The 14,179-nt window shown below is 39.4% G+C and overlaps 1 protein-coding gene across 1 annotated transcript in view; it reads right to left on the bottom strand.

Annotated features, from left to right (window-relative positions):
• Positions 1-255: 255 nt before the first annotated feature.
• ccdc85a (coiled-coil domain containing 85A) overlaps positions 256-14,179 on the bottom strand; it is a 439,323-nt gene continuing 425,399 nt past the window's right edge. Inside the window, exons 2-3 of the mRNA XM_060831128.1 lie at positions 1,455-1,531; positions 256-360 (exon numbers count right to left, since the gene is read on the bottom strand). Coding sequence (XP_060687111.1) covers positions 256-360; positions 1,455-1,531 — 182 coding nt within the window. The remainder of the gene's footprint in view (positions 361-1,454; positions 1,532-14,179) is intronic.

Genomic DNA, 14,179 nt, shown 5'->3' with positions numbered 1-14,179 from the left:
GGGGCAGAGATGCTTTTTGCTTGCAGGCTCCTGAAGTCTCTGCATGAACTGCCCTAGAGGACTGTGAAAGTGTAACTAAAAAAAGCAAATCCAAACGCTGTTGCTCAGCACCTTTTCCCTTAGTCTCCTAGAGCCAACCTGTCTTGTAAAGTATCCACCTCACTACTCTGAAAAGTAACGCAACCTTGTAGCTAAAGTGTGTATTACACAAGTCCACTTGATGCTCAAGTTAAAAAAAACCTCCTGATCTTCTAGCTATACTGTAATGTTCATTAAATAAATTAGACTCATTGCACAACTGTTTTCAGCAGGTCGCCAGACAAAACGAAAAATCATTCCAGTTACATCCACCTTTCCAGTCTGGGAGAGAATGAAAAATTGTCAACAATGAAGCAACTATATTCAAAATAACTAATAATTACATACAGTTAGCCTGTACTCATGTTTTAGATTGCACATTCTATTTCTCATATTTTGATTACGGGCAGTTCTACAAATAAAAATTTTAGGATTTTGGGATTCTCGTTTCTGTTTATCTTTTGAAATTGGTAATTATGGTATATAATTATGGGACCACCACCAGTTTAGATTGGTAATATCAACAAACTGTTGCAAAGGCATGGAGTCAAAGAGATCTACAGAAAAGAAAAAAAAAAGCCCTTCAGAATATTATGTCCGCTCTGGACAAAAATGACAACTGAAGTATTCTAATCCCATTTTCCAGCATTTATTCAACCCATCTGCCGTCTTTAATGGTCTGACTCGCAATGTGACTCCAGCTTCATAGCTGACTCTTAACTACCCTCTGGATAATAAATGGTGGATCAGCCAATGATGCCCACATTCCATAATAACTTCCTTTCCACAAGGTATAAATTGAACCAGAGTTATCCCACTGATTCAATTGAGTCCAGTTTTTCTACAGCTCCTTGATTCCAAACTTGGTTAAATGCTACTTTGACACAATTAACAAAGTTTATAGAGGTTTCAACAGAAGTAGGTAATACTGTATATAGATTTGTCTTCTTTCCATTTAATTTCCCATCTTCAAGATCTGAATTTTGCAGAAGTGGGAGTCCTCAGATATCTTAGGATTGCAGCTTGCATGTTTAATTTAGTTACACTAGTGTGTCAACAGTCTATTACCTTCACAAATATGTCAATATTGTTGCTGGTACTTTTTCCAAAGTTACCTAGTTTCATATTAAAACTAATTACAGTAGCTATTAAGAATCAATAGTTACAGATTTCCAAAGCAACATTGTCAACTCACAAATATTGCCCAAGATGGCATGAAGTACTAAGTTTGTTCTAAACCACTGACAGCTTTGAAAAATGTCCCTAAATGGGACAGTGGTTGAAGAATACCAATCACTTTTATTTATTATCACCAGCTTAAGAAGTGCTAAAAGCATGTCACTTTCCAGCTAGAATGAACAAAGACATTAACCCACCTGGGGTAACATTCGGTTTTCTTCCTCTAGTTGCTTCACTCTGGTCTCCAGCTGTTTGACATAAGTAACTGCTGGCTCTGAAACAAAGAATAAATGGTCACATTTCATTAACTCAACAGAGCTTTTAGATGACAACCACTTCCTTTCAGCATCTTTGAAAACAAATTTAAATTCTAAAATCACGCAACATTAATAAGGACCTGATTGTGATCAAGACAGCTGCTGTCACTGGAGTTTTACATCAAACTTCAAATTCCTTTAACTCAACAGAATTAATTACTGCTTAAGCTCACAATTATTGCTAATTTCAGCTATATCATGAATCTTTAAACTCATATCTTAATGCTGGCAACACAAAGGAAGTGTACTGAAAAAAGGTAAAAATTCTTAATAAACCTAAAAATTTCATACATGAAAATGACTAAATAACTGTCCCAAGTCCTTTCCAATGACTGAATGAGATTATATGACCTGCAAAAATGTTTCATCTTTACCATTAGCTTTAATAATAAGTTTCTCAATGAATAATGAGTTGAAAAAAGTTACTGGCTTATAGCAAGAAGACAGTTCATATGGAGAGTCATTCACAATTACATACCACATCAAACAGATTTTGCAGATTTAATTACTGGAATTCATTATTTATTTTGGAATTTGAAGATAAGTTGTTCATTTGAAAAAGTGCCTGATAGTAAGGAATACTTTATATCTGTAGACAAATTACAAAGTCACAGTCTACTCAGTGGTTTAAGGAGATGCTACAAACTGACATGAAGGATTTCATACATCCTTAACTTTATTCCATCATTTTTGTTTCTTTCCGTCTCTATTCTTTGTACAAATATTCTTCAAAGAAATGTTTGATATTTGCACCTGAAGCAATGCAAAAGGAAATGACAACAATCAGCACTTACTTTCATTTCATTGTATTCACAAGTTATTAAAATATTTTAATACCTGCTACGAAACAAATAATAAATATGTGTTTTGCCACTATCCTCCTAAGGTTGGAGTACTGTGAGAAAGATAACTAACAGTCCTCTGGGCAATTAGTTATGGGCAATAAATGCTGGTCAAGCCAGTAATAATCCAAATCTCTGAATGAACATGTAAAAAAAATCTAGCGTTTTCTCTCTATAGAAATGTTTATAGAGACAAGGCCGTTAACAGGGAAAGCAGCTGAAATGGGCCAGATGCTTGAGATTCGAACATAATGAGGGTGTAATTTGTTATAGTTAACATGGAAGATAAAATCAAGTGTAAATTGTCGAAGAAAGAGCCCAGGCAATTATATCAAAAGGATGCACCTGTGGACACTAATATGCTTCGTATTAGCTTCTGATTGGACATGCAGCTGATTTTACTGGATTTTAACAAATCATGAGAGCCTTAATTAGCTTTTAAAAACTTAATACATTCTTACAATAATCATATAACAATGCTGTGTTGTAATCTTTACATTTTTAAATAGATTCAATAAGCATGATTGAAAAGCCAGTTTCCTTTGGTTGCAGCTTGACGTCAGCTTTGTGGCAAAATGCTTATGTAGAATAATTGGAACACTTTCTATCATTTGAGAATTAGGTAGGATGTAAAAAGCAAGTCTTGTGAGCTAATCAGGTTATATATTGTTTAAAGCAGTTATAGATGCTCAAAGCCTGGAGGAAGTTGAATCATTTGCTAATGGCCTCCTCTCAGGAAGGCATTCTAGTTGCCATCACAACTGGTCACACTACGTCCACTGAATGTGAGTTTTGACTTTAAGTTATAACCTCATCCCCAATAAAAAAAAATTGCTGATTGCTTTGACCCTAAACAGTGGATACTAAACTGCACCTTTGATCTTGGTTGACTGACAGTTCTTAATTCAAAGGTCTGAAAAGTGACATAAATATTGCAGGATTTTCTCAATATTTTTTATAGCAACTTGTTTATGAAGTGAATTCTATAGGCCAAACCAACATACCACGTACATCTGGCATTGATTGCATGAAATATTTTTATCCACAAGTCTTGTAGATTATTGTGATACAGTCCAAGAAAGCTCAACATCAGCCATGGTAAGTATTAAAGAAAGAATGAGTTGCACTGATATCTTGATCAGTTAGGTCAATGGGCTGAGAAGTGGCAGTTGGAGTTTAATTTGGATAATTGTGAGGTATTGCATTTTGGTAATACAAACAAAGACAGGACTTACACAATAAATGATAGGACCCTGAGTAATATTGTAGAATAGGGAAACCTAGAGGTTCAGATAGATACTTCTTTGAAATTTGCATCACATGTATACAGGGTGGTTAAGAAGGCGTTTAGAATGCTTCTCTTCATTGGTCAAATATTTGAGTGTAGGAGTTGGGATGTCAAATTGAGGTCGTACAGGATGTTGGTGAGGTCTCTTCTGGAGTACTGTGTACAGTTCTGGTTGCCCTGTTACAGTAAGGAAATTATTAAACTGGGGAGGATTCAAAAAAGATTTACCAGGATGTTGCTGTGAACAGAGGGTTTGAGTTATAAAAATAGACTGGAACTTTATCACTGGAATATAGAGGTTGTAGGGTGATCTTATTGAGGTTCATAAAATCATGAGGGGCAGAGATAAGTGAATTACAAAGGTCTTTTCCTGAGGGTGGGAGAGTTCTAAACTAGGGGGCATGTTTTTAAGGTGAGAGGAGAAAGATTTAAAAAGGACATGGGAGCAACTTTTTTTACACAGAGAATGGTTCATGTCTGGAATGAACTGCCAGAGAAAGTTGTGGATGCAGTACAGTTACTACATTTAAAAGACAATTGCACAAGTTCCTGAATAAGATAGTTAAAAATCACACAACACAGGCTATAGTCCAACAGGTTTAATTGGAAGCACACTAGCTTTTGGAGCATCGCTCCTTCATCAGGTGATTGTGCGGTGCTCCAAAAGCTAGTGTGCTTCCTATAAAATTGTTGGACTATAACCTGGTGTTGTGTGATTTTTAACTTTGTACACCCCAGTCCAATACCGGCATCTCCAAATCCTGAATAAGAAAGGTTTGGAGGGATTTGGGTCAAGCACAGGCAGGTGGGACTAGTTTAGTTTGGGAACATGGTTAGAAATGGACTGGCTGGATCAAAAAGTCATACAGAATGGAAACAGACCCTATGATATAGTGCCTTTCACATGCTCTGATTTTCCCAAAGTATTTCAAAGCATTATACAACATAATCCTTGCTATACAGATTATCTCATTAACTCAAAGTCAAAGCCAACAATAAATTTAATTCAAAGGTATTACATTAATTCTGATGCTGATGTGATTGCATTTTCCCAACAGCAGCATTATCCCTGTCAAGTTGTAGTTCACTTTCAACTATCTGAGAATCCGCAGCAGCCAGCCTAGAAAATGTTGTCATTCCTTGTCAACACTCCTTATCAATAACTTGCTGCTAATCTACACTGATTTCTGTCCTTAGGCCAAATACCCAATGTGGTACCTTGGCACCGCACACATGTAAATCATCCGGTAGATGCAAAAAATACAGAAATGTGCACTCAGGTTGACCTTAGACCTGAGCATCACTTATACAAAATAACTCTTCAACTCACAAAGCTCAAACCTCTGCAGCCAAGAAGAAATAATATTTGTACAAAGATTTGAAAATCCCTGATGTAATCTGCCCAATTTCTGATCTGCTTCGGCCATGACCAGAGCAATCAAGGCAACTCAAGCTGTAGGATAGAGTGATGGTCTGAGACTGGATGAGATGCTCTTCTGAAAGTGGGTGCGGACTCAATGGACTGAATGGCCTCTTTCCGCACTGTAGGACTTCTATGATCAGAGAAATGTGACTAAATTCAATCTCATATAATGCAAGACAGACAGGTAATAATGTTTACATGGTTCAGAGCTCAATGAAGTATTTACATTTTCATATATATATGTTCCATGCCTATAATACATGACAGATGTATTGGTTTGTAATTTTAGAATAATTTTAATGCAACATTACCCTTCCATTAATATTCCATTTATCATTTCCCTGTCACCTGCTGCATTTGTTTATCAATTTTTAGTTCGATACGATTGCATACTTTTTAAATCCTGTTTTCTTAGTCTATATGCATTTTTCAATAAAAGTCACACAGCAATCTACCCTTGATCATATTTCTTGAATGAATTACAACTACTAAGATAGTATACCATGTTGATACATACATGTATTGGACATAGAATGGTGTATCCATTCTTTTAATGGTTTCTGTTTCGAAGCAATTCTACCACATGTATTTCAAAAGATTGTATGTTTCATAAATGATAGATAGTACTTTTTTTAACAACAAGAAATTAAGACATTTCAAGCACACACCCCCTCCCCCACTCCCCACCACCACCAAAGCAAGCAATGACTTTGTTACATTCAACAAGGAATTGCTTCGTGATGGTGTTCAGCAATATATCGTGAATATTTATTTTATTCAACATACGATAGGTGATGGATAGGATAGCAGGACACCTCAGCTTTTATGACAGTGATTTTCTTAGTTCCTTACTATTAGATTTCAAAAAGGTGATTAAGTCAGATCTCAAAAGCAAACATCATTTTAGCTGTAATGGTGGGTGAGCTTTGGCATGTTGGGACTTCAACTCAGCTATTGCTTGCACTCTAACATCAGCCATTTCTCTGGCGGGTAAAAGACAGAAAAATTCTCTTGATATCATCAAGTTTTTTTTCCCCCTCTAATAATATGCTAGCCCATATTTGTGTGAATACACAATCCAGCTGGAATCATTTCTAGTACTAAGTCTCAGATGTCAAGGAAGTGGAAGAACAGTTCTCTACTGAGTTTCCCTCAACCTGAACAGTCCCAAATTTCATCATTTTACCATTGAAATCCTGTGAAAATCAAAGTAGCCAGTATTCATTAAATGTAACATCTGCAACCATATTTGCATATAATTGGAGCCAACAACTGAAAATGTGGTGGAGGCAGGTTCAATTGAGGCATTCAAAAGGGAACTTGATTGTTTGGATTGAAATGATGTGTAGAGATAAGGGGAAAAGGCAGGAGTTTGGCATGAGGGAAGAGAACCAGTGCAGGCACAATGTGCTGAATGGCACTGTAACAATGCTATCATTCTGTTTTCCCCCACTTTTGTTTGATAAGAACTGTTATAATATTGCACTGGGATAATAAGCAGAACAGCACAGGTTTTTCGTGCTTTTAGTATTCAAATATACTTCAAACAGTTCTACAAATAGAGTGAGAACATTATATTTCCTTCAGTTCAAAGCCAATTCATTTTATAAGCATTTGCTTCAAGTATCTATTTGAATTAATCTAGTTGTAAGTGACAAACCTTAGGAACACAAAATATTTTCTGGTAGAAATATAATTGAATATGAAACAATGCTAAAATTTTTGAGTCAGAATTTCACCTTCTTGATCTGTTATTGAGACATATTCAGTCAGATGGTGGAGACATCTACAGTAAAGTGTCGCTAAGAGTCATCACCTGAAGCATTAACATTGCTTCTCCAGCTCCGATGTTGGCTAACCTGCTGATTATTTCTGACTTATTTTATTTGAATTTCATATTTTTTATCATCTTAGCTCTCAAATTAGAAATGCAGTAACCTTGGTAATATTTGGGTATTACGGCGGCACAGTGTCAGAGACATGGGTTCGATTCCAGCCTCAGGTGACTGCCTGTGTGGATTTTGCCCATTCTTCTTGTGTCCAGGTGCTCTGGTTTCTTCCTAGTCCAGGGATGTGCAGGCTAGGTGGATTAGCCATGATAAATGCAGAGATATAGGGATGGGGTGGATCTGGGTAGGATGCTTTTCAGCGGGTCAGTGTGGATTTGATGAGCTAAATGGTCTGCTTCCACACTGTAGGATCCTATGATTCTCTCCAAGACTTAACATTGCTCTTAACATGTGGTGGTCACAGTATCTAGCCAAGATCTAACCAGTGTCATAGAGACTTAACGGAAACAGACCCTTCGGTCAAACCAGTCTATGCCAAATATTATCTCAAACTAACTAGTCCAATCTCCCTCCACCTGACCCATATTCCTCCAAACCTTTCCTATTCATTTACTTATCCAAATGTCTTTTAAACATTGTAATTATACCCACATCCACAACCACATCCTCAGAAAGTTTATTCCACACGTGAACCACCCTCTGTATAAAAGAGGTTCCTCCCATGTCTTTTTTAAAGCTTTCTCCTCACACCTTAAAAATGTGCCTACTAGTGTTGAAATCCCCCATCTCAGGGAAAAGACACCCACCATTAACTCTATCTTTTTGCCCCCATAATTTTATAAACCTCCTAATTCCAGTGATAAAGTCCTAGCCTTTCTTTATAACTCAAACCTTCCTTACCCAACAAAATCCTGGTAAATCTTTTCTGAACCCTCTCCAGCTTAATAATATTCTTCCTATAACTGGCCAATCAGAACAGGACACAGTATTCCAGAAGAGGCCTCACCAATGTCCTGTACAGCCACAACGTGACTTGCCAACTCCTATAATCAAAGGATTAAACAATGAAGGCAAGCATTGCAAACACTTTTTTAACCACACTGTCTGTTTGTGATGCAAACTTTAAAGAACTGTGTACTTGAACTCCCAGGTCCCTCTGTTCTACAACACTATCCAAGGCCCTACCATTAATTGTATAAGCCCTACCCTTGTTTGTTGTACCAAAATACAATATCTCACATTTACCCAGTTTGAACTACCATCTGCCCATTGACCCATTTAATCAAATCCCTTTGTAATCTTAAAAAAACCTTCTTCATTGTCTACTATACATTCAATTTTGGTGACATCTACAAACTTACTAACCTACAATCCCACATTCTTAAACATGCCCTGAGTTCATCAGCCTTACCTGCAAGACCTTTGCATTGAAATAAATGTAATTTAGTTCTTCAGAGATATCACATAACCTGATTCTCTCTTGTCTTTATTTTTGAATTAAACAATATACCACCACTTAAGCCATTAATTTATCTTCTTCATACCTGCTTATGATAAAGTTCAATGATTGAAATGTTGTACGGTTTAAAATTTCAGTGTCATTAGGACTCTAATCTTATTAAGCTTGTGTTTTGTTCTACCTAAGTAGCACAAAAGTAGTCACAAATGGCTGATTTGGCCTGGACAATCTTTTGGAGTCTCCTAACAACCTTTCAGTTAATTTCTATATTTATCTTCTATTGAAATCCTTTGGGATGGGCAGATTAAACAGAGGACAGGCTTGCCTCTGTACAGTAGAGCTTCACTGTTTATGATTATGAAAATTACATTTACAAAAGTAAGGGAATTAATTCTGATGACTTAGTACTTAATATGTTTGTTGATCTAATTCCATAATATTTTGTATGAGATTTTTTAAAAATCAACATAGGGATTGAGACTCATGATCTGGTCCTATTGACACAGGCAGCTTGCAAACAGTGTCCTGCTCCTTCTATTGCAATGATTTGGAGATGCCGGTGTTGGACTGGGGTGTACAAAGTTAAAAATCACACAACACCACGTTATAGTCCAACAGGTTTAATTGGAAGCACACTAGCTTTCGGAGCGACGCTCCTTCACAGCGACAATCACCTGATAAAGGAGCGTCGCTCCGAAAGCTAGTGTGCTTCCAAATAAACCTGTTGGACTATAACCTGGTGTTGTGTGATTTTTAACTTTTGCAAGATTGTGACTTTTAAAGCCAATTGGGATGCATGCTACTCTCTGGCTAAGTCCTTATCAGGGTGCCAAGTATATGTATTCTCATGACAATTAAAAAAGAAAGTGTTTGGGAAACACAGGACTGGTAGCATCTATCAAGAGAGAAACAGAGTTAATGCTTTAAATCCAATAGATTATTTTGATGCCTTATGCTGGTTCCACAATTGCCAGTTTTTTGGTCTAAGATGACTCTTCATTACTGTATACGTGCTGTTCCTCTATACAACTATTCCCCTCCACATTGGTCTGAGACTCTCTGCTTCCTCCTTGAAAAGAGATGTGAATATTCTCCATTCACCACCCCCTGGCTGAGTTCAATCTCAATTTGAATAACTTCTCCTTTACCTCATCTCACTTTCTCCGAGTGGAGTGTGCAGCTATGTCTACCCACTATGCCAATCTCTTTGTGGGGAATGTGGAATATTTGTTCCAGTCCCACTCAAACCCTCACCCATAGTTCTTTGTCCATAACGTAGATGATGTAATCAGTGCTGCTTCCTATTCATGTGCAGAATTAGAAAAAATCTTCAATTTTGCGTCCAATTTCCATCTTTCTCTCACCTTGACCAAGATAAAGATTGAAGAAGGTAGCTCACCATTATCTTATCAAGGGCAACTATGCAATAAATACTGGTCAGCCAATGGCCATATGCAGAAGTAAATCCCTGCTTTTATATTCAAGTCCTCTCAAAATAAATGCCATAATTGCCTTTACTTCCCTAACTACTGACTCAACCTCCAAGTTTACCTTGAGAGAATCCTGAACTAGAACTCCCAAGTTCTAGAATGAGGAAAGTGGCTCGTCTCCCCAATATAGAGAAGGCCACATCGGGTGCAGTGGATGCAATAGATGATGTGTGTGGAGGTGCAGGAGAATTTGTGGCGGATATGGAAGGATCCCTTGGGGCCTTGGAGAGAGGTAAGGGAGGAGGTGTGGGCGCAAGTTTTACATTTCCTGCGGTTGCAGGGGAAGGTGCCAGGAGTGGAGGTTGGGTTGGTGGGGGTTGTGGACCTGACGAGGGAGTCATGAAGGGAATGGTCTTTGCGGAACGCTGATAGGGGAGGGGAGGGAAATATATCCCTGGATGTGGAGTCCGTTTGGAGGTGGCAGAAATGACGGCGGATGATACGCTGTATACGGAGGTTGGTGGGGTGGTAGGTGAGAACCAGTGGGGTTCTGTCCTGGTGGCGGTTGGGGGGGCGGGGCTCAAGGGCGGAGGAGCGGGAAGTGGAGGAGATGCGGTGGAGGGCATCGTCGATCACGTCTGGGGGGATTCTGCGGTCTTTGAAGAAGGAGGCCATCTGGGCTGTGCGGTATTGGAACTGGTATTAGCACCCGATATGGCCTCCTCTATATTGGGGAGAAGGGCCGCCTACTTGCGTGCACCCGATGTGGCCTCCTCTATATTGGGGAGACGGGCCGCCTACTTGCAGAACGCTTCAGGGAACACCTCTGGGACGCCCGGACCAACCAACGCAACCACCCCGTGGCTCAACACTTTAATTCTCCCTCCCACTCCACCAAGGACATGCAGGTCCTTGGACTCCTCCATCGCCAGAACATAACAACACAACAGTTGGAGGAAGAGCGCCTCATCTTCCGCCTGGGAACCCTCCAACCACAAGGGATGAACTCAGATTTCTCCAGTTTCCTCATTTCCCCTCCCCCCACTTTGTCTCCATCGATTCCCTCGAACTCAGCACCGCCCTCCTAAACTGCAATTTTCTTCCTGACCTCTCCGCCCCCACCCCACTCCGGCTTATCACCCTCACCTTGACCTCCTTCCACCTATCACATCTCCATCGCCCCTCCCCCAAGTCCCTCCTCCCTACCTTTTATCTTAGCCTGCTGGACACACTTTCCTCATTCCTGATGAAGAGCTTTTGTCCGAATTTCCTGTTCCTTGGATGCTGCCTGACCTGCTGTGCTTTAACCAGCAACACATTTTCAGCTCTGATCTCCAGCATCTGCAGACCTCACTTTTTACTCAAATTCTTCTGCAGCCTCCCTGCCTCCTCAATGCTATCTGTCCCTCTACTTATCTTTGTATCAGCTGCAAAGATTTCCACAAAGAATTCTAGCAGGCTTGTCAGGCATGACCTCCCTTTGATGAAACCATGCTTACTTTGCCCTATTTTACAATATAATTCCAAGTATTCAGAAATGGCATCCTTCACAATGGATTCCAGGATCTTACCCATAACCGAGGTTAGGCTAATTGATATGTAATTTTCCATCTTTTGCCTTACTCCCCTTTTAAACAGGGGTGTCACATTAGTGATATTCCAATCCTATGGAACCCTCTCCTGATTCTAATGATTCCTGAAAGATCATGACTAACGCCGCCACTATCTCTTCAGCTATCTCCCTTAGAACTCTGGGATGTAGTCCATCTGGTCCAGGTGATTTATCTACCTTCAGGCCATTCAGTTTTTCTAGCAACTTCTTCTTGGTGATGACAACCATACTTAGCTCTGCCGCATCATTCTATTGAATTTTTGGGCAATTACTCATGTCTTCCACCATGAAGACTGATGCAAAGTAATTATTTAGTTACTCAACCATTTCCTTGTTCCCCACTATTATCTCTCCAGCATCATTTTCCAGTGACCTAATGTCCACTTTTGCCTCTCTTTTGCCCTTTATATATCTAAAGAAACTCTTTCAGTCTTCCTTTATATTATTGGCTAGCTTGCCCTCATGTTTAATGATATCCCTTCTTTTTTTTTGTTATCCTCTGTTGGTCTTTGTAAACTTCCCAATCTTCTGGTTTCCCACTGCCTTTTGCCGCATTATATGCTTTCTCTTTTATCCTTGACTTCCCTACTCAGCCATGGTTGCCTTATCCATCCTGTACCATGTTTCTTATTCCTTGGGATGAATCTCTGCTGTGTCTCCAGAATTACTCCCAGAAACTCCTGCCATTGTTGTTCCACTTTTTTTCCTGCTGGGCTCCTCTCCCAGTCAATTCTGCCCAGCTCCTCCCTCAAGCCTCTGTACTTGTCTTTATTCAGCTGTAATACGATTACTTCTGATTCTCTCTTCTCCTTCTCAAATTATGGAGTAAATTCCATCATATTATGGTTACTGTCTCCTACGAGTTCCTTCACCTTAAACTCCTTATCAAGTCTACTTCATTGTGTAACACTAAATCCAGAACTGCCTGCTCCCTAGTGGGATCCACCACAAGCTGCTCCAAAAAGCCATCTCATACACATTCCTTAGCAGAGTCTCTACCATGTTTTATCTATGTCATTGGTACTTATGTGGACCACGTCCGTTGGATCTTTACTCCCCAACTCCAAGTTTCTCTGAAGTTTCCTTTCTTCCAATCCAATATCAACCTAATTTTCCCAGGCCATCTGCATATTGAAAGTGCCCATAATCACTGTAACTTCGCCTTTCCTACACATCTTTTTTTTATCTCCTCATGTATCTTATGCCCAGCTCCTGACTATTGGTTGGACTTATGTATAGGCCTCCAAACATGTTTTTTTTTACCTTTGTGGTTCCTTAATCCTACCCACACAGATTCTACACCATCTGACCCTACTTTATTTCTTACTATTAATTTCATTTCATTTCCTACTAATAAGGCACCCTACCCCTCTGCCCACCTGCCTAACTTTTCAATCAGATGTACAGCCTTGAATACAATATTCAGCTCCCAATCCTGATTCCCATACACCCATGTCTCTGTAATGTCCACCATGTCAAACCTGTCAATTTTGATCTGTGCCACAAACTTATTTACTTTATTCCTTATACCGTGTGCATTCAGATAAAACACCTTCAGTCCAGTATTAACCATCCCTCTTTTCTCATTGTCATTCTTTTGTCCAGTGTGCTTGAAGTTTGACTACTAACCCTTTCCAGACACTCTGTCCTATTTGTGTCTGTGTTGTCAATTTTAATAATCTCGCCTGAGTTCCACATTCTTGCCTCCTCCTTTAATTCAGGTTTTCTAAATCCCCCTATAACTGAACCTTCCCCTCTCCCCAAATTTAGTTTAAAGCCCAGCCTACAGCCGTGGTTATGTAATTCGCAAGAAGTCTGGACCCAGTAAGGTTCAGATGAAGACCATCCCATCGGAACAGATCCCTTCTTCCCCAATACTGGTGCCAGTGTCCCATGAATTCAAACCCATTTCACCCATACTAATCTTTCAGCCACACATTTACCTGCTTAATCTTATTGACCCTGTGCCAATTAGCTTGTGCCATGTCCACTGGATGTTTACTGTCCAACTCCAAGTTTCTCTGAAGCCCAGATGAGATATCCTCAACCCGAGCCCCAGAAAGGCAACACAATCTTCTGGACTCTCAATCCTGTTCATAGAGAACAGGCAAAGAATAGCTCAGAAACAGCATAAGGGCTCCTGCTAACAGTGATTAATGTGAGTTGGGTGGGCAAGTTGGTCTTAATTCCTCTAATTTTTCATGGATAACTATTAAGCAAGGTGAGTCCACAGCCTAGTTAAGTCTCTGACTCAAACTCAGAATGGATTTTTTTTAACGAGTACTCCAAATACTGAGTAATTGCCCTCCGGAAGCTTGAACATCCTGGGAAATCCTCCTATGGTCAGTTGCATTAGTACTTCTGTATGTTTCTGACGCATAACTCCAGGCTACATTGTTGCAACAAGTGTCTTCCTAACAGATTGCCTGGGACATTATCCCTTAAATAGCCACAGAATCAGACTGACATCAGATTATTCAATGTAATTGGGCTGGAGTTCAACACTTACAGGTAGAATGCCTGCCACTAGTTTATGTTACATGTGAAATACAAATAATTACTTGATTTAAGTTGCTATCTCACTATAAACAGTATGCAGACAACAAAGCTGACACAACCGTGCATGCATTTCAATTGGTCCCAGCGTAACATCTGATGTGGCTGCCGCGATTATTAACTTGCGTTCCTGTGTCTTAATAAATTGATTTTGTTTAATGTAATTGCCTTGAGAGCAACATCGGAAAATGAGAATGAAAAAGAC

This window comes from Hemiscyllium ocellatum, chromosome 10 (genome assembly GCF_020745735.1).
Source record: "Hemiscyllium ocellatum isolate sHemOce1 chromosome 10, sHemOce1.pat.X.cur, whole genome shotgun sequence".
NCBI classification, from domain to species: domain Eukaryota; kingdom Metazoa; phylum Chordata; class Chondrichthyes; order Orectolobiformes; family Hemiscylliidae; genus Hemiscyllium; species Hemiscyllium ocellatum.
The sequence above is the reverse complement of the archived record's forward strand: the minus strand, read 5'-3'. Positions and strand labels throughout refer to the sequence as shown.